Source organism: Sparus aurata, chromosome 23 (genome assembly GCF_900880675.1).
Source record: "Sparus aurata chromosome 23, fSpaAur1.1, whole genome shotgun sequence".
NCBI lineage: Eukaryota > Metazoa > Chordata > Actinopteri > Spariformes > Sparidae > Sparus > Sparus aurata.
In genome coordinates, this window is record NC_044209.1 from 789,365 (window position 1) to 814,328 (window position 24,964).

General features: G+C 41.5%; 1 protein-coding gene across 1 annotated transcript in view; it reads left to right on the forward strand.

Moving 5' to 3' along the window:
* Positions 1–37: 37 nt before the first annotated feature.
* The window catches only part of LOC115575092 (proteasome activator complex subunit 3-like), a 38,614-nt gene continuing 13,687 nt past the window's right edge, over positions 38–24,964 (forward strand). The window contains exons 1-3 of the mRNA XM_030406937.1: positions 38–392; positions 15,592–15,624; positions 15,804–15,866. Coding sequence (XP_030262797.1) covers positions 351–392; positions 15,592–15,624; positions 15,804–15,866 — 138 coding nt within the window. The 5' untranslated portion in view covers positions 38–350. The remainder of the gene's footprint in view (positions 393–15,591; positions 15,625–15,803; positions 15,867–24,964) is intronic.

Below are 24,964 nucleotides of genomic sequence, written 5' to 3' on the forward strand. Positions count from 1 at the left end.
TGCTTCACGTAAATGCATCCGTGTAGAAACATGTGTCTATGTTCATCACCACTGCTCTTCCCCTAGCAAACATTCACAATGTCGTGCCGAAATGACTAGTATGCATCTCATCCAACCTCAATGTGAATGTATATGCTTTGTGGTCACATTTTTGCTTAGAAAGTTGTTTTGGGGAGCTTTTTTCAAAAACGTCAAAAAGAACTACGCATTGAACTTGCGCGTCGCTTTCTGACTACGTCACTGTTTGAGGAAACGAATGTGAACGTGCGTTCGCTGCGGGGCTGTGAATCAGACAACGGTGAAAAAGCTGTAGCGTCGCCTTTTGTGGTTTTTGACAGTTTTTCTACGCCATGTCATCTCTTCTAAAGGTGAACAGCGAGCTTAAGGCCAAGGTACGTGTGTGAGAGCTGCCTGGCACAGCGGGCTGCTCTGTAAGGGCACTCAGCTCTCCATTCACACTTTCCACTGGGTTCTGTGACTAATGTGACTCGCTGAGGTCTCTGTTAAATGTTGACTGTCGTTCATTTCCATCACCCCGCGCCTGTACTTTACTCCAGCCTTTAGGGTTTACTCATATATTTTTGCTCTACAATGTTTTTCCCCCGTATGACCTGGTCTTTGAAGTTGTCTCAGGTGCAGCAGTTTTCTCCTCTCTACTTCACTCTCTCAGTTTCAGCAACGTTTTTTAACCATTGTTTTCAGTGTCACCCTTAAATTAATCAGAGTGTGAGACGTTTAGACTAGAGCCCACTGATAAATATTGGAGCTGAACGATGTGGTCTTAACCCTCTGGACTCTATGCTGGCCATTTGTGTCCACCTCACTTCCTTTTTGTTGATCATTTTAGCTGTGTTAATGCATATGGAATGATATTTACCAAGGGTCTGGATTTTTGGCTGATCTTTAAATTTTCAAAACCTGCTCTTTAAATATGTCAATATTATACTGTGTATCTACAATTGTACCTTATGGCTCTATCGTGGACACTTTTGGCCAATTGAAACCCATTAAAACCACATTTTTTAATTCCTTGTGATTTACAGTATAAAATCATATAATTTAGGTAAAATGGCTTTCATTCTAAATTCAACACTTGAAAATTTTAGTTTTTAATGTTTTTTTACCAGATTGTGTCATTTGTCCATTTTTGGGCAAGGGAGCAATTTCAGTTAATATTCTTAGTTTCCACTACGGGCGTATGATGGCTTCCTGCACTCCAATGGAGCAAATGAATGACACAATTTTGACATAGGTGTGATCCTAAGGATGTCAGGTAATGATGTGTGTTTGTGCATGAAAAAAAAAATTAGTATTAGCAAGATAAAGTGACATAAATTACAGTGTATCATACCATACAAGTTTTGGTGAATTACTCTTGGTACAGGTTATTGAGCTTTGAGTTTCCAAGGCAAACCTGGCTGTGATGCACAGGTTGAAAACACCTGTAACTTTGATCTTTTCATAAAAAAATGCCACACACAACTACACAATAGCCTTTACATTCTCAAATAGCTGCTCTCCAAAAAAAAGGATCACAGGTCATCTTGACCTCTGGCTTCTGGGGAAACAAAAACAAAGTCTGACACTGTTTATAAATCTGTCCTGGAGTTTTTGCAGGTGCAGTCAGTACTAATGCTATAAGTGAGCCTATCAGCTCCCAGATCCTTCTTTATCTGTAGGATGGCGAGAAGGTCATATGCCCTGACTGAAGCACTTGAGTATGTGATTGGCTCAGAGAGTAAAGATGGAGAGAAATCCTCTGCGGTTGAGGAGGAGAAATCTTCTACCCAAGATGAGGACATGTCCTCTCCTGAAGATGATGGGACACCTTCCTCAGAGGATGACAGCAACACCACTGATGACGACTTCCAGCCAGTGCCTGATTCCTCTTCCTCAGGGGAAGAGGACAGTACAGACACAGCAATGGAGGCTGATCAGCTGATGGCAGAGACAGAGGGGCTGGCGGGTGAGTGGATGTCTCGTCATGGGAAAATAATGTGGTTTCCCACTGCTGAAGAGACCCTGCACCACAATCCAGTATCCACTGGTTTCACCCCAGGGCCCACCCTGTACGCAGTTGCCCATATCAGCAACCTGAGGTCTGCCTTTGACCATTTTATTACAGAGGAGATCATTCAGCTGCTGTGCACCAACACAAACCTGCATGGGAGGCGAAGGTGTGAGGATTGGAAGAATGTGGATGAAGTGGAGATGAGAGTCTACATTGGGATTCTGATTCTGGCTGGCGTCTACCGCTCAAGACATGAAGCAACACGTGGCATGTGGGATACCAAGATAGGACGGGCCACGTTTTGTGCCACGATGCCCCTCTACAGCTTCACTCAGATCAGCGCTAACATCTGCTTTGATGACAGGCTCTCCCACCTTGGACGCTTCAGGAATGATAAACTCGCTGCATTTCGCATCCTGTGGGAAAAGTGGGTTGCTTGCCTCCCCCTCTTATTTAATCCAGGGGTTGATGTGTGTGTGTTGACGAGCAGCTTGTTGCATTCATAGGTCATTGTGGACTTCGACCAGTTGCGTGCACATACCTTTTGAAAGGCAGGGGCGAAAGGCAAAAAAAGGGCACATACAGCAAGTTCTTGCGACTGAAGAGGGCACAGTAGCGCGCGTTTTGGCTCCGAGGAGGGCACTTTAGTGCCTGATTTTGTCACCCAAGAGGGCAGTTTATCATGTTTTAACCAGCCAAGGGGGCAGTTTGTTGTGTTTTGCCAATCAAGAGGGCACTTTAACGCACTTTTTGGCTCCCAAGAGGGCGCTTCAGCGCGCGTTTTGGCTCCCAAATGGTGCTTCAGTGCGCATTTTGGCTCCCAAGAGGGCACTTTAGCAAGCATTTTGGCACCCAAGAGGGCACTTTAGTGTGCATTTTCCAACAATTAGGCCACTGCCCACCCCCCCATGCACACCATTGACATCTACAATATATTCCCAACAAGCCTGCACAGTATGGCATTAAAGTCTGGTTCACCTGTGATGTGGCAACCTCCTATGCCTGGAGCATGGAGATTTACATGGGAAAACGACCCAGTTAACTCTGGAATTGATTAAGATTTTTGATTTCATGATCAGGACTGATGTCAAATTTGAAAAAAGGAGCAAATATTTTCAGTATATAGTGTTTGTATATAGCATTTTGTAAGCAAACAGGAGGTGGACACTTTTGGCCATGCATAAGCTAAGAGGGAGTTTTTATGTTTTTTCTGCCACTGCACAAAAAACTAATGAAGGATAAAAATCATTGATACTGCTTATTATTGACAACCATTTAGCTGCAATGATGGTTAAAGAATAATTCAGGTAGCATGTATTATTTTGTAAAAACATGGTGATTTAAAGCTATTCTACCTTTATAAATCATCAGAATTATGTTATCTAATAGGCATTTAAAGGGTTAAAATTCTGAATTTATATGAAATTTTAGTTTTCATGACCAGGACTGATGCAAATTTAAGAAACTGGGAAAAAAAGTGGAATTATTTTTATATATGTATTAGTTTTATAGCATTTTAGAAATGTAAACAGGAGGTGGACACTTTTGGCCACGAACAAGCTGAGAGGGAGTTTTTATGTTTTTCTGTCACTGCACAAAAAACTAATGAAGCATAAAAATCATTGATACTGCTTATTATTGACACACATTAAGCTGCAATGATGGTTAAAGAATAATACAGGTAGCATGTATTATTTTGCAAAAACATGGTGATTTAATGCTATTCTCCCTTATAAATCATCAGCATTATGTTATCTTATAGGCATTTAAAGGGTTAAAATTCAGAATTTGAATGAAATTTTAGTTTTCATGACCAGGGCTGATGCAAATTTAAAAAACTGAAAAAAAAAGTGGAATTTTTGTTATATATGTATTAGTTTTATGGCATTTTAGAAATGTAAACATGAAGTGGACACTTTTGGCCACGAACAAGCTGAGAGGGAGTTTTTATGTTTTTCTGACACTGCACAAAAAACTAATGAAGCATAAAAATCATTGATACTGCTTATTATTGACACACATTAAGCTGCAATGATGGTTAAAGAATAATTTAGGTAGCATGTATTATTTTGTAAAAACATGCTGATTTAATGCTATTCTCCCTTACAAATCATCAGCATTATGTTATCTAATAGGCATTTAAAGGGTTAAAATTCTGAATTTGAATGAAATTTTAGTTTTCATGACAAGGACTGATGCAAATTTAAGAAACTGGTAAAAAAAATTGGAATTTTTTCAATATATATATATTAGTTTTATAGCATTTTGAAAATGTAAACAGGAGGTGGACACTTTTGGCCACGAACAAGCTGAGAGGGAGTTTTTTCTACTTTGCCTTCCCTGCACAAAAATAACAATGCATAATAATCAATGTTGGTGTTAATCAGTTACATATCTCAGATTGTGTTATTGATAATACAAGATAAACCGGTAGCACTGAGAAGATAGGCAGTGATCATTTTTGTGGTAGTTTTCCAACAAGCGTAATGTGCAAACAAATTGGCATTTGAGGAGTTAAAAAATAAAAAATTAATTAATTTTTTGTACTTATGACAAGAACTGATATTAATTAAACATTTTATGCAGTAAAAGCATCAAAAAACATACAAAATCCCAAAAATTACAGACTCAATCTGTTGGTGGCCATTTTTGGCCAAGAACAAGCTGAGAGAGTAGTAAAAACGAACAAGGCCAGAGGGTTAAAATGATGGCACAATATTTTTTAGGCTATGTCGCGATACACAATATACTGTTTATGTGGATGTATTGAAATCTCCTCATGCAGGAAATAATTCATTGAGTACATTATGAACGAGTACATTATGAATCAGTACTGTACATGTATTAATGGTAACTTGTGCCTGACTGGCTACAGGAACAATACAAAAGAAATGCAACAACTACGGTGTTTCAGTTGTTATCACTGACTGATTACTCATGTTCAATTCTTTTTCATAGGGAAGTCTGCAGTTAAAGGGACAAGCCATAAAACTGACTAGTCACAGTACTGCACGGATATTCTGCTGAGCTCTTAGTGTCTTTGTACTCATGGTAACTAAAGTATTTCTTTTCCATGACAACATCACGTTTGTGGCCCTTGAAATAAAGTGGTGCCCTGGTCTGTGACATTGATGGGTATCTTTTGAACAATGGTGGCATGATTGGTCTGTTTTTGGCCTCTCGCTTTAACTTCAGACAGACTTATGAAGAAGACATGAACATCTCATGATATTGAAACACTTTAGTGCAGGGGTCCCCAAACTACAGCCCGCGGGCCACATCCGGCCCGCCGAAACAACTGGAGTGGCCCACTTAATGATCCCAAACAATCTCTCTAAACGTGCCTATTTTTTTGAAATTGCATTTCCTATAGACCTTTCACCCAACTTCCGTATTTTGTACCGGAAATATGCAATCGTTGTGGAAACCTACTTCCGGTCAGGGCAACAGGTCAACAACAAAGATGGCGCAAGCAATGAGCAAAAGTTCTTGTAGCGTACCGTTCTTGTAATGCCCAAAAGCAGCCTTGTCTATCTTTCCACTCCTTCCCTGTTAACGGTGAAGCCAGACGAAAATGGGTTCAGGCTATTCGGCGGGATGAAGGACCAACTTTTACGATTAAAAAAGGGAGTACTTATGTCTGCAGCAGACACTTCACACCACAAGACTACGTCTTGGGGATCACTGTTCGCTGCTTGAAACCAGAGTCTGTCCCTAGCCTTTTTCCTTGAAACGATTACACCTCTAAAGAAAAAAGGGAGTCTGTGTATGAGCGGTGTCAAAAACGGCAGCCGTTAACGTCGGTAGGAGTCGAGATAAAAGAAATTGCAAAGAAAGCTTTGAAACTGGACCATGACAATGTGACGCCGCCGCCCGCAGGTAAGTTATTCCACCTCCTTTAATGTTAACGTTATGTCTTTATGGTAGAGTGGTGTATTGTCTTCTTCAATCACTGTAACAGTTTGTCAATATTTTGCCACAGCTAAGTTAAAGGCGTAAACAGCATTCCTTGCCTCATATCGCTGTACCTAATTCCCTAGCTATGTTGTTGTCATGGATTAAAGTTCTCCGTCGCTATGACGGACTTCCGTCATTCAAACTTAACAGAGGCGACTTATGAGATCTATGTAGATCGGAGAAGAACAAGTGTTGGCTGATTTTTATTGACAGATTGTCACACTCTGCAGCCAATATATCGTTAACAGCGGGGAGGGATCTAAACACGGAGCGGCGCTAAAGTTTAGCTGCTTAGCTAGCAAGGACTCGTCGTGCTGCTACGTTATCAATTAGTTTTTGAGTTTAGTCAACATGTGAGAACTCTTCTGACACGGAGAGTCTCCTGTTGTGTGCTACATGTGTGAAATAAAAACTATAGTCTGGACTTTGTCTGCAGTGTGTCTGTGTAAATGGCTTCATTCAGCGTCTCTGCCTCCCCTCTGGCACCGAGAGTTACCATGGTTACAGGAACACCCTGAAACAATAATGATGATCAATAATTAGTTTTTGGTTAGTTTGACTATACACAATCATGAATGTAGCCTGATTGTAGCTCAATGCTGAAATCTTGTATTTTAACATATAGAACAAATGTAAAGCCTCAGAGCTTCTTTGATTATTAACAGAATGTTAGTGATGACAGAAAGGTGATAACTCGCCATCAGACTGACAAGGCTGCAAAATTGCTGTTTTTATTATGTATTTTTCTGTTAAACGATAAGTGGCTCACTTTAAACATTATCGTTATTATTGTTATTATTATGTTATCATCATCATCATCATCATCATCATCATCATAATTAATGATAATGATGATGAGAAGAAGATGTAGCATACTGAAAATTTCTGTAGATGGTTGATTATTTGAATGAGTAAAACTTGAGAGAAGCTTGGCAAAAAAAATGGCACAGTTTGATTTCATAGATTGAAAATTACACTGAAAAGACAAAAAAACATTTTAAGTGTGATCCTATTGTAAAACACTGTTGGTCAAATATTTAAACTTGATGTCTGCATTAGAGAACATGGTGTGGGGTGAGGCTGTAAATCTTATCTTATTTTTTAGCATGTGTCAAGTAACGTGCCATGTAACATGTTTCACAAAATACAAATTGGGAATATGAGTTGGCTACAGCTCGAAAAAACATTTCAGTCAAAAGATTTTTTTTTTTTGCTTTAATCCATGTGTTGTGTTGTAGCCTATTTATTAATGCTAGCCAACCCCTCCTGCTTGTTAAAGTTACCTGTCATTAACATCCCCCATCAAGTTATCCATTTCATGTCACCTATGGCTGGACTGTCCTAAAGTCTATGCAACGCAAATGGGTGAAATAATGATTCTTTATGGCTACATACTCAGAGACTTATGTAAATAGGCCTAATTGTCCATTTACAAGTCTTATCAACATAAAATGTTAATGGAAATGGACAATCATGAAAGAAACATTGTTTATCATTTATAATTTCGCTGAATTGAATGAATGACTGAATTGTGTCTTCACAATCACCACAGGTATGCTGGAGGACAGCATGAATTGCATCCAAGACTTGGAAGCCAAGCTGGAGACAGCCTTGCCAACCCCCGTCCTCTTCAGCCGGTATTGTGCGTCAGATGACCAGATAAGATTTTACACCAAATTTCCATCTGAGCATGTGTTCAAGATCTTCTCGGAATCCATTGCACCATCTGCCTCTCGACTGGTCTACTGGAGTAAAGCAAAGAGGACAAGTGAAGGCACCAGCGAAAACAGTCCCAGTCCCCCTCGCAGCATGCCATTAATTGACAAATTCCTAATGTACTGTATGCGAGTAGCTGTTGGCATGAAAGAGCAGGTCATCGCTGACATGTTCCAGGTTAGTGTAACCACTGTCAGCCGTGTGACCATCACCTGGGCCAATTACCTTTTCTTGATGTTGGGGACGTTTCCTCTTTGGGTGAGATGGGAGAAGGTGAAGTCCATCATGCCAGAAAAATTCAAGAAGTACTGTCCCGATGTCCGTGTGATACTGCACTGCACTGAGATTGCTGTGGCGGCACCCTCTTCACTCACCCTGCAATCAGAAACATTCTCCCACTACAAGAATAGGACAACCTTGAAGAGACTGATCGGAGTTGCTCCTAATGGTTTGGTGACATTCTTCTCGCCGCTGTACACTGGAAGCATCTCCGACAAAGAGATAACAAAGATCAGCAGAATCCTTCCCTTACTTGAGTCAGGTGATGAAGTGATGGCCGACAAAGGATTTCTCATTGAAGATCTCCTTTCTGGTGTTGGGGCAAAGCTCATCATCCCACCCTTCAAGCGTTCAGCCCAATTCACAAGAGAGGACACAGAGAAGACACAAGCCATAGCACGTCTCAGGATAGTGGTCGTAAGGGTAATAGGTCGAATTAAGTCCAATCACATCTGGGACTCACCTGTACCTCTCACTCTGATGGGCACTGTCAGCCAGATCTGGCAAAACTGTTGTGTCTTGGTGAATTTTCAAGGACCTTTGTCTTATGAAGAAGACTGAGATCTGGAGAGTATATGTTTGTTAAAAGGGATACACACCAATTTACTCATTTTCCACCTCCCCTAGAGTTAAACAATTAAGTTTTACCTTTCCTCAGTTCATCCAGCCATTGTCTCAGTCTGACACTATCGTCAGACTGAGACAACGGCTAGATGAACTCAATTGTTTAACTCTAGGGGAGGCTGAAAATAAGTAAATTGGCTGAAACAGTGGCGTATCCCTTTAAGTCTGGCTTGTTTGTTTGCCTATTCTGTCTCCCTGTTTGTTTAGTCAGGGACTTACCTACTGCTCCTGCGTATGTGTGTAGCCTGGCTGCACCCACCTACGTACTTTCACTTAGGCCTGGGGGATAAACTGAAAATTTACCGATACTGAAATTTACGACGATAACCTACGTCATTTTGGCCATGTCGGTATATTCGGTGTCATAGGCATAACATCCACTAGGGACAGGGGACATGTTAGGTCCACTTGATTAATCTACCCCGGCGTATACCGATGTGCTTATTTTACATTAATTTGATGGCAAACTCTGCCCGCTGATGCAACACCAGCTATGCCAGGTTAAAAATCAAGTGAACCCACTCTCGCTGTGAGTCGCGGACAGTTTGTGTGATGATGCTGCGTTCAAAGGCTACAACAGGCCACTGTCTTCAGCCGGGCCAGTCCATTGATTAAATATTTGTCTTTTGTTTTTTATTCACTCAAAATAATGACTGTATTTCCAGCTAGAAAACGAGCATCTCTCTCCTCCCTCCATTGTTGTTTGCATTTGTGTCTCTGCGTGGTCTGACACGTGAGTGTCCTCATGCTGGGAAACGTGACTTGTTGCGTACGTGACGTCACTCCCGGAGACGCAAGAAGAAAGCAAAAATATATATTTTTTACTAAGGAAAATGACGAAACTAGTAACGCGTTACCGGCATCACTGATTGTGTAGCTTAAGTGCAACATGGAGCATGAAGATATAAAGAAAAAAATAAAAACAGTAGGAGGTGTGGACCCATTTTAAACAAGTCGTGGGCCGTGATAATAACGTGTCGGCTTTGTCGAGTGCGTTAAGTGCGGCACTTGTTGCATTATTCATTAAGATTTCTGTAGTTCAAACAACTCGCAATTGTAGTCAAGAAATCAGTTACAACAGCCCACGTATTAAACAGTTGTCGGGTTTAAATCGGTCTCGGGCTCATAATTACATTCAATGTGTCGGGCCGGGCTCGGACGCAACGTGCACGGGCTCGGGTCGGGCTTGATTCTAAGCTCTACTGGGGTCCAGCCGCGACTTTACTGAGGTTCACCCAGTGTGAGCAGCAGGAGGACGGTTAGCTCACCTCCCAGAACATGGCACTGAATCGCTGGAAACTGATTTAAGGACTGTCATCAAGTTACTTAGCATAAATATATTAATACAAAATAATTGCAGTTCTTTCAATATCTCCCATGTCATGGGGCCCAGTGACTCCAGCAGCAGATTGTATTGGTAAATTGGACGAATGAGACACAGCTATGTTTATTGTACTTTAGTGCTTCCTCTATTTTATATGAATATTAATATGCAGGGGGGTTACTTATCGTTCATTTATCGTTATCGAGGTGAGTTGCTCAATATATTGTGATATTGATTTGAAGCCATATCGCCCAGCCCTACTTTCACTTAAATTTAATTTTTTCTTCAGTATATTCTTCAGGGTCTCATTAGGACCAGACAGGTGTGTTTGTTTGCCCGTTCTGTCTTTCTGTTTTTTTTGTCAGGGGCCTACCTACTGCTCTGGCCTGAAGCTCTTTTGTTTTACCCATTTCCCTTTTCCCTTTTCTGCACTACATGACAATGCAGATTTACACGACACCTTTGCTTTGTCTTACATTTACTGACTTATGTAAATATGTTAATAAATATTGTATTTTGTTAATCCTCTATCTCGTGTGGTCTCCCCTTAATGCCATGTCTCCTGTAAGCCAAGTGGGCATGACAGTTGTAACAAGCATACAGTATCATTTTGGGCCTTGTGTACCAGGAGCAACTGATTAATTTGTTGACATTAAAAAGCAGTAATTGAATAGACAACTGATTTTTTTTTAATTATACCTTTATTATTAATTATGTGTCACATCTTATTCACATATACATCACATTTTTTTTTACATTTATCCTCCCCCTTTAAGAGACAACTGATTTATTACAGTTCACTTTACATTTCACAGTATCACTAAAGCAAGGAGGAACATTAGTGAGGCAGTGTGATAAATACTTAATTAACTGATTAATAAATTGACAATTACGGTTATAAAGACTATTAGTTGTAAAAAAGTTTTAGATTGAAAAAAGGTAAAGATTGATTAGTTCATTAACATGAAACCTGTAGACATCTAATTAGTCCAGGACAGTATTACTCCAAGTACACATTCATGTAGGTGTTGTAGTAGAAAAGGTCTAATTTGTTCTTAATTTTGAGTATGAATGAATCGTCTCGCCAAATTCTCTCAACATACACATTTGCCTGAGTGTCTGTGACAAAGTCACACCACTCAAAACCGGTTACTGCCAACTGTCCCTGAACCTGCCAGTAGTACCTGTGTGACTGCCTCAGGCTGACAGAGCCATTTTCGCACTTAAGGTGTGCAACCTGTGAAGCATCATGTTTTCTGGTGCTCTTAACTTCCACAAGTCCAAACGGCGGTGACTCTAAGGGGTCATAGACCCTACCATCTGGACTAGCCCCAACATGTGGTGCTCCTGGAGGAATGACAAACCCAACAGACAGTACATTGACTTGCTTTAATTTGGCATAATTGGTCAGGACTTCAGACTCCATTTGCAGACCTCGTATCATTGCAGGAGTTTGCTTTCTGGAGCCTCTTATCATTTGGCCAGCAAGGGGCTTTGCTGCAGCCTCTGGATCCGCATTTCCCTCCCAAGAAGAGCAGGCCTCCCGAAAGCGACTGGCAGTTAACCGTGGTTGGCGTAACTGCGCCCACGTAGGACATTTGGACTGCTGCCTGGTTCCCTTTTCAATTTCACTGGCCATTTGTGGAGACACTTGCAAAGATTGTAGGCGCAGTTGCTGGTGTAACGTTGGAACAAAGCTAAGGTTAGAGAATATATGCTAGTCTAAAGGAAGAGGAAGCGCAGGGAATTCAGGGGCTAGGTGGTGCAGGGTAGGTCACTACCTGTTTCAGGTGGACAATGGTATGACAGAGGGGATCCATGTGGAACAGGGCCAAATTTAGATGGAGTCAGATCTATCTCAGACAAGCCATCTAACACAAGGGCAATGAGAGGCTGAGGTTGCACCTCGTTCAGCTTAGCTCCAGCAGCCATCAAATCGGGGTCGGGAAATGGTCCTAAAGAAAGAAGGGATTCAGTAAGTCATTTAACCATTTAATTCCACATTTGATTTCACAGAAAGGTAAAATGGACATACATTTTCATCTGACCTGAGTATGCCTGGTACAATGTGGACCTAACACCACTCTTGCCTGTTGTTGTTGGCTTTTGCACCACCACATGACTGACTGGTTCTGGATGGATTCCCTAAGATTCAGGATAAAATATAAATGCTGTGTGTGTATAGCCTGGCTCCGACCACCTACATACTTCCACTTGATTTTAATTTTTTTCTTCATGCAAAAATCAAATGAAGTGAAGGGGTCTCATTACAACCAGGCAGGTGTGTGTGTGTATTTGAATCATCGTCAAGTCAAAAGAGTAGGCTAAATAAACAACATTGTCTTACACCCACCTGTGTTCTCGGTCTATGCCATCGCTGCAAATCACTTGTGCAGGCCAGAGGTGGAGGAACAGTCTTATGGCCAAGCTGCAAATAATGTGCTGTCTGATACAGCAGGGCCACAACGTGGTTGCAGAAACCTTTACCAGCTACACAACTGCAGGAAAAGGCCATCAGACGTCCATTGTCAGCGGCAAGTGATATCTATCCACCAAAAAACATAGGGAAATACTAGTAAGCATGGTGTACATCACATCACTGTTAATAACAGTACATCACTGTCAGCAGTAAACAGAAGTAACAGTGTAAGGAAAGAGTTGAAATAGCGATAGAGATGTATAACTTATGGTATGAAATGGTAGACAAAGAGCTCCTGCACCTAATTAAGGTAGATTTCCAGACTTACATTGGAAATCACCTTCTGTTTCTCTTTAATCACAATAATATAAGACACAGCACTCCTGTGGCCAGCAAGGCTACACAAACAAAGAGTGTGTGTGAGTACGTTTTGATACTTACTATACTTTCTATCCACTCTGTAGCTAGCTGTGCAGAAACTCAGCAGGAAGAGCTGCAACTGCAGCGGAAAGAGCTGCAACAGCAGCGACTTGGAACATAGCTTAGCATAACATCACGATCACGACTATTTAGTAAGTAGTACATCCTCTATACTATCCATACATAACCCTATAACCCTAGCCTTAGGTCTAAGTGGACACACTAATGATTTGTCATTCTAGTTAACAGTTCAGTAACAGTTAGCCTGATCGCTCTCAAACGTTACTTACCTTGATACTTATGGACAAATTCTTTGTGGAAAAATTTGTATCCTTTATCCAGTTTCTTCCTCTTGGTGACGGAGATTTCCTCCACGAATCTTGCCACGTCGGCAAAGCTAATTTTTGGCATATCCGTGAGGGAAGCTGTGTAGACTCTCTGATCCATTTTAACTTGCCTTTAACAGCTTTCTGCTGTGTTGACATTTTGCCGGAAGTCTGCATACACTACGATTGCGTATTTCCGGTTATTGTGTGAAAGGTCTATAGAGCTTGGCAACGTGCCGCAGTGTCGGGCGCCATCCTCGTTGCAAGACGCCAGAGCAAGAGTGAGTGAGAGAGAGAGAGAGAGAGAGAGAGAGACCTCTTGCTCTTGAATCAGTTTACCAGCAACTGTGACGGATTCATTCAAGTCAGATCTGATCCAATTAATCTTAATGATCTATATCTTGGTTAAGGCATAACAGTGCGCTTTACACGACCCAAGAGTTAGATCCGGTCAAATTATTTGTTTCTGATTAGACCAAAGTGTCAGCTGGACTTCAGAAGGCCGGAAATCCACAACTACTTGAACGGCCGTAAGCGGTCATTTGGACTGCTAGATTTTAAACTCTATAGCCTAATCTCTCATGTAAATACCCGATTGAGTGATGAATGCATTCATTATGTCATGATATATTTTTCTTAAACGAAATTACACCAAAATGTACATTTTAACAAGTTTAATTATACATTTATTAATAACATGGTAAACTGTTATTTTTGCATATTTACACAATAATTTAATAGAATTAATTAGTAGAAAAGTTAAAACAATTAAAAGTAACTTATTTGATTATGAATGATTTTATAATATATAAGTTAAAAAAATATAGTAATCAAAAAAGCTGGAAACGAGCTGATCTCAAACAAAAAAAGAGCTGTTGTGATCACTGGTAACAGTCTACTCAGATTACCTCCGCTCTCCTCACACAGTCACCACAGACGGGCTCATGGCATTTCAAGTGTCCAAGGTTTGGTTCCTTTTGCAGCTCTTTCGGACCGGCACTTCCTCCGTGTCTGCTGCTGCTGCGGTGGTTGCTTCCGCTGCTGCCCACCTTGTGCCGACTACCGCTGCCCCTTTCCCCTCCATGTATTCTGCCCTCAGCTCCTCTGCCAGCTGCTGCAGGACTTTCCTCCAGGCTCTCCTGCTGCTGGTGCTCCTTGAATGAGATGCGGGCATTGATCCCAGCCAGGTCAAGGAGGATGTTATAGAAGACCGCCACTGGCTATCTTTCCGCCTTTGACGGAGTACGGCCTCGCCATCTGGTCCAGGACGTCCACACCATACTTGGTGTTGTTGTAGTATCACAGACCGCGCGAAAAATGGAACAATGAAACCCTGCGAAGTGATGTGTGGTCAGTTTGACTACTTATGGCCAAAACAGGTTAACATATCATATGTTGTGTCATTTATATAAAAACTGTTCCAAGTTAAAATACAGACACTTTTAGGAAAGTCATGTAACAGCAGTATTGCATTTTTTCATTCAACGTTATAAGTGTTATATTTTCTCTATAAGTGTTGATGTTTTCCTCAGTTCCTAATATAGACAATTAATGCAAATAAATTAAATGTTAAATAAACTTGATTAACATGGTAGATCCCTTTGTATTGTTTTTCATATGCAGTTATGGTGCAACATTTTGAATTGGGACACTGAGATTAATGGGTAATTGTTCTGTACCGTGGTAAGGACTGAAGGACTTGTTTAATAGCTGAACTGTGGTAGTTGGCCCATATCATTTTCTGTTATAGACTGACACCGGCCCCCCACCACAGAAAGGAAAGTTGATGTGGCCCCCACCAACCCCTGCATTAGACTGTTTAAATCAAGCACTACCTGAACAGTCACTTTCCACTCACTTGTTCCTATCGCTATGTCAGAAATGGGTAAAGGTAAATGGACTTAGTCCACTGACGGCTCAAAGCACTTTACAATACTTGTCTCATTCACCTATTCACAGACACATTCATACAGTATAGCAGAGGCTGCCATGCAAGTTGTCGACCTTTCTCATCAGGAGCAATTTGGAGTTCAGTCTCTTGCTCAGGGATACTTTGACTTGCAGCCTGGGATCTGAGAATCAAACCAGCAACTCTACCTCCTGAGCTACAGCTGCCCATGACATGATATACTGTTATACATGTACATTATTGATAGTTTATGATGCACTACATGAATGAATTCATGCTTTTTCTTACATGAAGTCATAGAATTCATGTACCCTTTCTTGTCAGTACTTAAAAAATGACATTGCAACAGTATTGTGGGGATGACTACCATTTTTACAAAATGTTAACACAATGACATTTGTGATAAATAATAATCATATTGCCATCCAACAGCCCTAATAAATGTACATACAAATTCTACATATAGATATGTTTTTAAACAGCATCAGCATTCTGTAATGTGTCTACAATAATGAGAGAAATTAAGTTTTTCTGTAGAATACACCCACTCTTGGTGAAATATTTGTGAATATCAGAGGGGTTCTGACTCTGACAATCTGTTGACAGGTGGAAACATTTAGGGAGCAGATCACCAGTGAGGTGAGTGTTTTGTGTGCCATGATACAGTCAACATTTCCTCTCCCTGATTCTGTCCTTGCTCTCATTGTCTCTTGAATTTTCTCTCCTCGCTTATTAAATTAATGCTTCATGTTAGTATTGTTAGCATAGGTTCATAGCCTCTTTTATTACAAAATGTGCTCTCCTGTTTGCTTCTGCAGGCAGAGCACCTGGTCGCCAGCTTTTTTCCTAAAAAACTCCTGGAGTTGGATCACTTCCTTAAGGTAAGTGACCCCTGTTGAAGCATGTTATGATTCAGCAAATATGCCCTGGTTGATGTGGCGACAGCTGTGATTATTGGTGGTAACAACAAGTGCAGTTTAATACTGCTGGAGCTAGGGATGTAACGGTATGAAAATTTCACACCGCAGTAATGGTGACCAAAATTATCACGGTTATCGCTATACTGCAGTATTTTTAAAATGTCTTTAAAATGTCTTCAAAATGTTGAAAAAAACTGATACACTGATAAATTGAAATAATTTGGCCAAGATTTATATTCAAATAGATTGATTATATATTAAAATGGTCCAAATCCAAAACCTTTACCAAACACTGCAAATACAACATTAAATTAAAACTGCAAGCAGTGATGAACGGGCCCTCGCAGACAAGTAACACTAACACAAATTAGTCAACGTGAACTAAGTTAGCAAGCTTCATGTTTAATTGAAATATCAAACAGAGTAGGCTAAAAACATGACACCAATCATTTTAATGCTGTAGTTAACAACTCCAGCACCACTGCTGCCTGGCTTGCTGGCGGCCATGACTTCCTTGTCAGAAAGACGTCGTTGGTGTAGCCACTTGTTACTCAAACATGTCTGACCAATGGGGAAGCACCCGCCCACTGCGGGATGTTTGTGTCAAAATAATTCAATTTAAAAAAAACGACTTCAAAACTTTTTTCACTTCATTCAAAGAAAAAATCACTTCAAATCTAAAAAAATATTTTCAATAAAAAACAACAACACTTCAAATTATTTTATATATATTTTAGGGGGGGGGGTTCAATTTTATTTTTGCATTTGAACAGTTTTTTCTTTGATTGAAAATATTTTTTTTGATTGAAGCAACTTTTTTGGGATTGAATAATTAAGACACAAATGTCCTACCCATAATATGGCCCAAACACAAAAGAGATTACTTCAATCAAAGAAAATATTTTCAATCAAAAAAAGTGTTCAAAATGCAATTTTTTGAGTCTCAAATATTTTTTGCATTTAAAAACTTTTTATCTATGACTGAAAAAGTTTTTTTTTTTTAGATTGAAGTGATTTTTTTCATGGGAATTTTTTTGTTGTTGTTTGCAGCCACTTCTTTTTTGACTGAATTATAAAGACACAAATGTCCTACCCATAATAACACAAAACAGTATTACTTCAATCAAAAAAGTTGCTTCAAACATGAAAAACATTTTCAGTCAAAGAAAAACAGTGTTCAAATGCATTTTTTTGAGTCTCAACTATATTTTTGCATTCAAACACTTTTTTCTTTGATTGAAAAGGTTTTTTTTGATTGAAGTGAAGGTTTTTTCATTGAAAATATATATTTTGATTGAAGCAAACTTTTTTTTGATTGAATAATAAAGACACAAATCTACCTTCATAGGAATGCAGGACCATGGATGTGTTTGGGGTAATAACAAATACAGAGTTGTTGGACCTCTGACAGCTGTGTGACATTGATGAAAAACAATATAATATGGGACTTTTATCCAAAGAAATCACTCAGTTGTTTAAAATGGCAGGGGAAGCCACTTTGTTCATCTTGGAAACGTTGGTCGGAAACACAACTACACACATCTTGTTGTGTGCCACATTGACACGGCAGACACAACATGCAAATGGCATTCTTAGCAAATTGGCTTATTTAAAAAATTGTGTGCTGTGGCTTACTACCACTGACTTATCCATTATGTGGCTATAAACATTACCCTTCAATTATTCCATGTTGTAATGTGCAATTTAGACAAAACTACCTGCAAATGCCATGTACATCTGACTATGTTTGTGATCAATGCAGATAAATGAGTGTCAAATGATGCTTCACTTGCCTTCTTTCACAAATGTATTTATGGCTGTCTATGAATGTCATGCTTTTGATCTAAGTTCTCCTTTGTTTGCTAGTTTTTATTCCATGAAGTGCATGCTGCCACATTTTGAAGTTTCAATAAAATCTGATAAATTTGAGGCTGACTTCCTGCCATGGAATGAAATTATCTAGAGGTTATCCAGAGGTTACTAAGTACAAAGGACACCTGTGACTTGAAAGACAACACTGCCATCTAGTGGCGACTTGTGTCACTCATAGCTTGTAGGAGCCCTAATGGAATGAGATTAAAACTAATTTATGTTTCCAGTGGGTAGGGCTATGGATATGACACAGCATTGATGCACAGATCTATTCAGGGCGACTCCCTCTAGATTCCCTCTAGATTTGGCCAAGCTAGGAAATAGTATGAAGGAGATATCAGGACTTGATGCTTCATGGCGAAGGATTGTTATGGCGGGCTCCGCAACTGCCAGCAGGTATGACGTAGGATAAAGATTTCCATATCTTTTCATCTTCAAGGTCAGAGGATGCTACTGAGTGACTTTGAAGTCGGTGGTGTTACATCTGTAGGAGTAGATAATTTAAGTACGAAGATTGGCATAATTCAACATGGCGGCCAAAAGCAAAATGGCAGACTAATTACTGACGCTGAGATTTGTTCGGGGAGACAGCCTCTACAGTTACGAGCAGTTTGGTGTGGATAGGACATTGTATGTTGAAGTTATAAAGCCTCGATGCTTGACGGCGTGAGAACAAAATGGTTTCCACCGCACCGCCAACTTAACCTTTCCATAACTTTTGTTCTTCGAGGCATGAAGAAAATTACTGAGTTAGTTTGAAGACTGTGGTGTTTAAGCTCTAGGACAAGATAATTTTCAAAGTAGGCATGATTTGGACAAAAACGCCGCCACACATCTAAATGACTGCCTTCCTGTTGGACTGACACTAGGAGTCCAAATGGGTTTTTTGTGCGTCCGGTCATGAGGAATCTGCGTACCAATTTTCGTCCTTCTATGTTACTAGTAGGAGGCGGGGCATCACAGTAGGGGGCGCTACAGCGCCCACGCGTCACGGCCACGCCCCATGACCACACAGATCTCATCAGGGCGACTCCCTCTGCATTCCTGAGAGATTTGGCCGAGATAATACATTGTATGAAGAAGTTATGAGGACACGATGCTTTACGGCGAAGGATTCGAATTGACCGCTCCACTGTGGCCAGCAGGTATGACGTAGGATAAAGATTTTAATAACTTTTCATCTTCAAGGTCAGAGGATGCTACTGAGTCACTTTGAAGTCGGTGGCGTTACATCTGTAGGAGGAGATAATTTAATTAAAAAGATTGGCAATATTTCAAACTGGTGGCAAAAATCAAAATGGCCGACTTAGTATTGATGCTGAGATTTATTTGGGGAGACAGCCTCTACACTTATGAGAAGTTTGGTGTGGATAGGAAATTGTATGTTAAAGTTATAAAGCCTTGATGTTTGACCGCGAGGGGAAAAAATGGTTTCCACCGCCCCGCCCACTAAAGTATGTCGCAGCTGAAAGATTTTAATAACTTTTGTTCTCCAAGGCATGAAGAAAATTACTGAGTTAATGTGAAGACTGTGGTGTTTAAGCTCTAGGACAAGATAGTTTTCAAAGTAGGCATGAATTGGATAAAAACGCCACCACACATCTAAATGACTGACTTCCTGTTGGACTGACACTAGGGGTCCCACTGGGTTTTTTGTGCGTCTGGTCATGAGGAATCTGCGTATTGAATTTCGTTCTTCTACGCACTTGTGGGAGGCGGGGATAAACATTAGGGGGCGCTACAGAGTCCGCAGGTCACGACCACGCCCAACGACATTAAATTATCAAATTTTTCGCTTAACGTGATGAATGTTCCAAATTTGGTGAGTTTTTGGGTATGTACAGGCTTCCAAAACTGCAGTTAAAGCGCAACGGAAAAATAATAACCAAGAATAATCCTTCCAATTACAATAGGGACCTCACAGGTCGATGACCTGCTCGGGCCCTAATTACAATAGGGACCTCACAGGTCGATGACCTGCTCGGGCCCTAATAATTCTTCCAATTACAATAGGAACCTCACAGGTCGAAGACCTGCTCGGGCCCTAATTAAAACTGCAAGCAGTGATGAACGGGCCCTCGCAGTCCGCGCGTGCGTCGGGGCGTGCCGCCGTCCAAACGCGCCGCGGCTTAAGCCCCGTTGCTCGATCGTTGTTCACGGAGGTGGCACGCGGGGGGTGAAGATCAGCCTCTTCTCCAAACGTGTGTTTGTAACGCGGTGGGTTGCCCCTGCCAGTATCAAGCGCTTCAAGGTGAAGTCAGAACAACTTCCTGCAATCCACAGAAATCCAAAGGGACTGCAGGTGAATGATTTCTAAAACAGTTAGTAATCAGGTACGTTTTGACAATCGATTCTGCACCGTTACGTTGTGTGAAGGGTTACAGCCTTCTCTTTGCCTTTGTCTGGAATTCAGGCATGGACACCTGTTTTTTTGCAGGGAATAGATTGGAAGTGGGACAGAGAGGGGGGGGTTGTGGCTTGCAGTAAACTTCCTCCGCCCTAAATTCGAACCCAGGTCCACTGCATATGTGACATGCACGCCAACCACTCGACCACCGGCGCAGATAAGACACTGCCTTCTGTTGTCACCGTGAAGGCAGGAAGGCAGCGCATCATAGGGGAGGATGGAAGTGGAATGCCACAGATTAAGATAGGTAGTGGAGTGCAGCCAGAGGTGATTCTTCCTTTTGAAAAGGGACAGTGGTCAAGTGACCAGGTTTGACGGGCGTCCTGCAGTAGCGGTGTTTAACCAAAGAACCCACTCAGTTGTTTCATATCGCAGTGGAATCCACTTCGTTCATCGCGGAAGAGTTGGGCAGAATCACAACTACACACATCTTGTTGTGTGCCACCTTGACAGGGCAGACACAACACGCAAATGGCATTCTTAGCAAATTGGCTTATTTGAAAATTGTGTGCTGTGGCTTACTACCACTGACTTATCCATTATGTGGCTCAACCCATTACCCTTCAACTATGCCCTGTTGTAACGTGCAATTCAGACAAAACTACCTGCAAATGCCATGTACATCTGACTATGTTTGTCATCACTGCACATAAATATGTGTAGAATAATGCTTCATTTGCCTTCTTTCAAAAAATGTATTTATGGCTGTCTATCAGTGTCAAGCTTTTGATCTAAGTTCTGCTTTGTTTAATAGTTTTTATCCCAAGAAGTGCATGCTGCCACCTTTTAAAGTTTCAATAAAATCTAATGAATATGATACATGTGCCTTGAAAGACAACAGTGCCATCTAGTGGCGACTTGCATCACCTACACCATCAATTCATGTGCTTCTAAGCAAAATTGACCACTTCCTGTTTGACTGAGAGTGTGGGTGTAAATGAGTCATTTGTGCGTCTTGTCATGACACACATGCGTGTCACATTTCATTCATGTACATGCATGTAGGACGCCCAAATTGCCTGAAATAAAACTTGCTTCATGTTTCCAGTGGGTGGCGCTATTGATATGACACAGTATTGATGCACAGATCTATTCAGGGCCACTCCCTCTAGATTCCCTCTAGATTTGGCCGAGCTAGGAAATAGTATGAAGGAGATATCAGCACTTGATGCTTCATGACGAAGGATTGTTATGGCAGGCTCCACAAATGCCAGCAGGTATGACTTAGGATAAAGATTTTAATAACTTTTCATTTTCAAGGTCAGAGGATGCTACTGAGTGACTTTGAAGTCGGTGGTGTTACATCTGTAGGAGGAGATAATTTACGTACAAAGATTGGCATAATTCAACATGGCGGCCAAAAGCAAAATGGCAGACTAAGTATTGATGCTGAAATTCGTTCGGGGAGACAGCCTCTACAGTTACAAGCAGTTTGGTGTGGATAGGAAATTGTATGTTGAAGTTATGAAGCCTCGATGCTTGACGGCGTGAGGACAAAATGGTTTCCACCGCACCGCCCACTAAACCTTGGCACAGCTCAACGATTTTAATAACTTTTGTTCTTCGAGGCATGAAGAAAATTACTGAGTTAATTTGAAGACTGTTGTGTTTAAGCTCTAGGACAAGATAATTTTCAAATTAGGCATGAATTGGACAAAAATGCCGCCACACATCTAAATAGCTGACTTCCTGTCGGAGTGACAGTATGGTCCCCCCAGACTTTTTTGTGCGTCTGCTCATGAGGAATCTGCGTATTGAATTTCGTTCTTCTACGCACTTGTGGGAGGCGGGGATGAACATTAGGGGGCGCTACAGAGCCCGCAGGTCACGACCACGCCCAATGACAATGCAGGATCGCAATTTTCGCCAGATGTAACATATATTCCAAATTTGGTGAGTTTTTGGGTATGTTCAGGCATCCAAAACTGCATTCAAACTTGGAGAAGAAAATTTCTGTCCTTCCAATAACAATAGGGACCTCGCAGGTCTACCTGCTCGGGCCCTAATAAGAAGAATAATTCTTCCAATTACAATAGGGACCTCACAGGTCGATGACCTGCTCGGGCCCTAATTAAAACTGCAAGCAGTGATGAACGGGACCTCGCAGTCCGCGCGCGTCGGGGCATGCTGCCGTCCAAACACGCTGCGGCTGAAGCCCCATTGCTTGATCATTGTTCACGGAGGCGGCAACCGCCTGCGTTTGGGAAAGTGCACGCCAGGGGTGAATTTCAGCGTCTTCTCCCAACTTGTGTTTGTAACGTGGTGTGTTGCCCCTGCCAGTATTAAACACTTTCAGGTGAAGTCAGAACAACTTCCTGCAATCCACAGAAATCCAAAGTGGACAACAGGTGAATGATGTCTAAAACATTCAGTAATCAGATATGTTTTGACAATTGATTCTGCACTGTTATGTTGTGTGAAGTATGACGGCCTTCTCTTTGCCTTTGTATGGAATTCAGGCATAGACACCTGTGTTTTTGTAGGGAATAGATTGGAATTGGGACAGAGAAGGCGGGGTTGTGGCTTGCAGTAAACTTCGTCCGCCCTAAATTCGAACCCGGGTCCACTGCGTATGTGGCATGCACTCTAACCACTCGACTACCGGCGCAGCTAAGACACTGTCTTCTGCTGTCACTGTGAAGGCAGGAAGGCAGCGCATCATAGGGGAGGATGGAAGTGGAATGCCACAGATTTGGATAGGTAGTGGAGTGCAGCCAGATGTGATTCTTCCTTTTGGAAAGGGACAGTGGTCAAGTGACCAGGTTTGACGAGCGTCCTGCAGTAGCTGTGTTTAACCAAAGAACTCACTCAGTTGTTTCAAATGGCAGGGGAAGCCACTACATTCATCGCGGAAAAGTTGGGCAGAATCACAACTACACACATCTTGTTTTCTGCCACACTGACAGGTCAGACACAACACGCAAATGGCATTCTTAGCAAATTGGCTTATTTGAAAATTGTGTGCTGTGGCTTACTACCACTGACTTATCCATTATGTGGCTCAACTCATTACCCTTCAATTATGCCATTTTGTAACGTGCAATTTGGACAAAACTACCTGCAAATGCCATGTACATCTGACTATGTTTGTCATCAATGCACATACATGAGTGTAAAGTAATGCTTCACTTGCCTTCTTTCAAAAATGTATTTATGGCTGTCTATCAATGTCAAGCTTTTGGTCAGCTTTGTTTGCTAGTTTTTATTCTATAAAGTGCGTGCTGCCACATTTTGAAGTTTCAATAAAATCTGATAAATATGAGGCTGACTTCCTGCAATGGAATGGAATTATTCAGAGGTTATTTAGAGGTTCCTAACCAATAGGATACATGTGACTTGAAAAACAACAATGCCATCTAGTGGACGACTTGTATCACTTACACCATATACTGATGTGCTTCTACTCAAAATTGACAACTTCCTGTTGGACTGAGAGTATGAGTCTAAATTAGTTTTTTGTGCATCTTGTCACAACACACATGCATGCCAAATTTCAATCATGTACGTGCAAGTAGGAAGCCAAAATTGACTGAGATAAAACTTACTTCCTGTGTCCAGTGGGTGGCGCTATGGATATGACACAGTATTGATGCACAGATCTATTCAGGGCGACTCCCTCTACATTCCTGAGCGATTTGGCCGAGATAGGAAATTGTATGAAGAAGTTATGAGGACTTGATGCTTCATGACGAAGGATTTTAATGGCGGGCACCGCCATGGCCAGAAAGTATGACGTAGGATAAAGATTTTCCTAGCGTGTCTTTGGCATGGTCCGAGGAGTATACTGACTGAGTGTGAAGTCTGTGGTGTCCAATCTGTAGGAGGAAGACGTGAAAGCATGATGTACGGCAATATTTCAAAATGGCCGCCAAATTCAAAATGGCCGACTTTGTATGGCTGTGTAGATGTATTCAGGGCGAGACTGTCTACATTTATGAGGAAATCTGTGGCGATGGGGCATTGCATGTGGAATTTAAAAGGGCTTGATGCTTGGCCAGCAAAGGGAAAAAATGGCATCCGCCGTCACACCCACCAGGTATGACAGAGCTGAAAGATTTCCATAACTTTTGTTCTTCAAGGCATGAAGATGATACTGAGTGAATGTGAAGACTGTTGTGTTTAAGCTCTAGGACAAGATAGTTTTAAAAGTAGGCATGAATTTGTCAAAAACGCCACCACACATCAAAATGGCTGACTTCCTGTTGGACTGAGAGTATGGGTCAAAATGGGTTTTTTGTGCGTCTGCTCATGATGAATGTGCGTACCAAATTTCGTCCTTCTATGTGCATGTAGGAGGCAGGGCATCACAATAGGGGGCGTTACAGAGCCCGCAAGTCACGACCACGCCCAATGACAACACAGATCTTTTCAGGGTGACTCCCTCTACATTTCTGAGAGATTTGGCTGAGATAGGAAATTGTATGAGGAAGTTATGAGGACATGATGGCGGCGATGGATTCGAATTGACCGCTCCACCGTGGCCAGCAGGTATGACGTAGGATAAAGATTTCCATAACTTCTCATCTTCAAGGTCAGAGGATGATACTGAGTGACAGTGAAGTCACTGGTGTTACATCTGGTGGCCGACTTCCTGTTGGAGTGATGGTATCGGTCCCAACAACTTTTTTGTGCGTCTGCTCTTGATGAATCTGCGTAACGAATTTCGTTCATCTGTGGGCATGTGGAAGGCAGGCAAGAACAATAGGGGGCGCTACAGAGCCTGCAGGTCATGCCCACGCCCATCCATCCATTTTCGTCCGCTTATCCGGGGCCGGGTCGC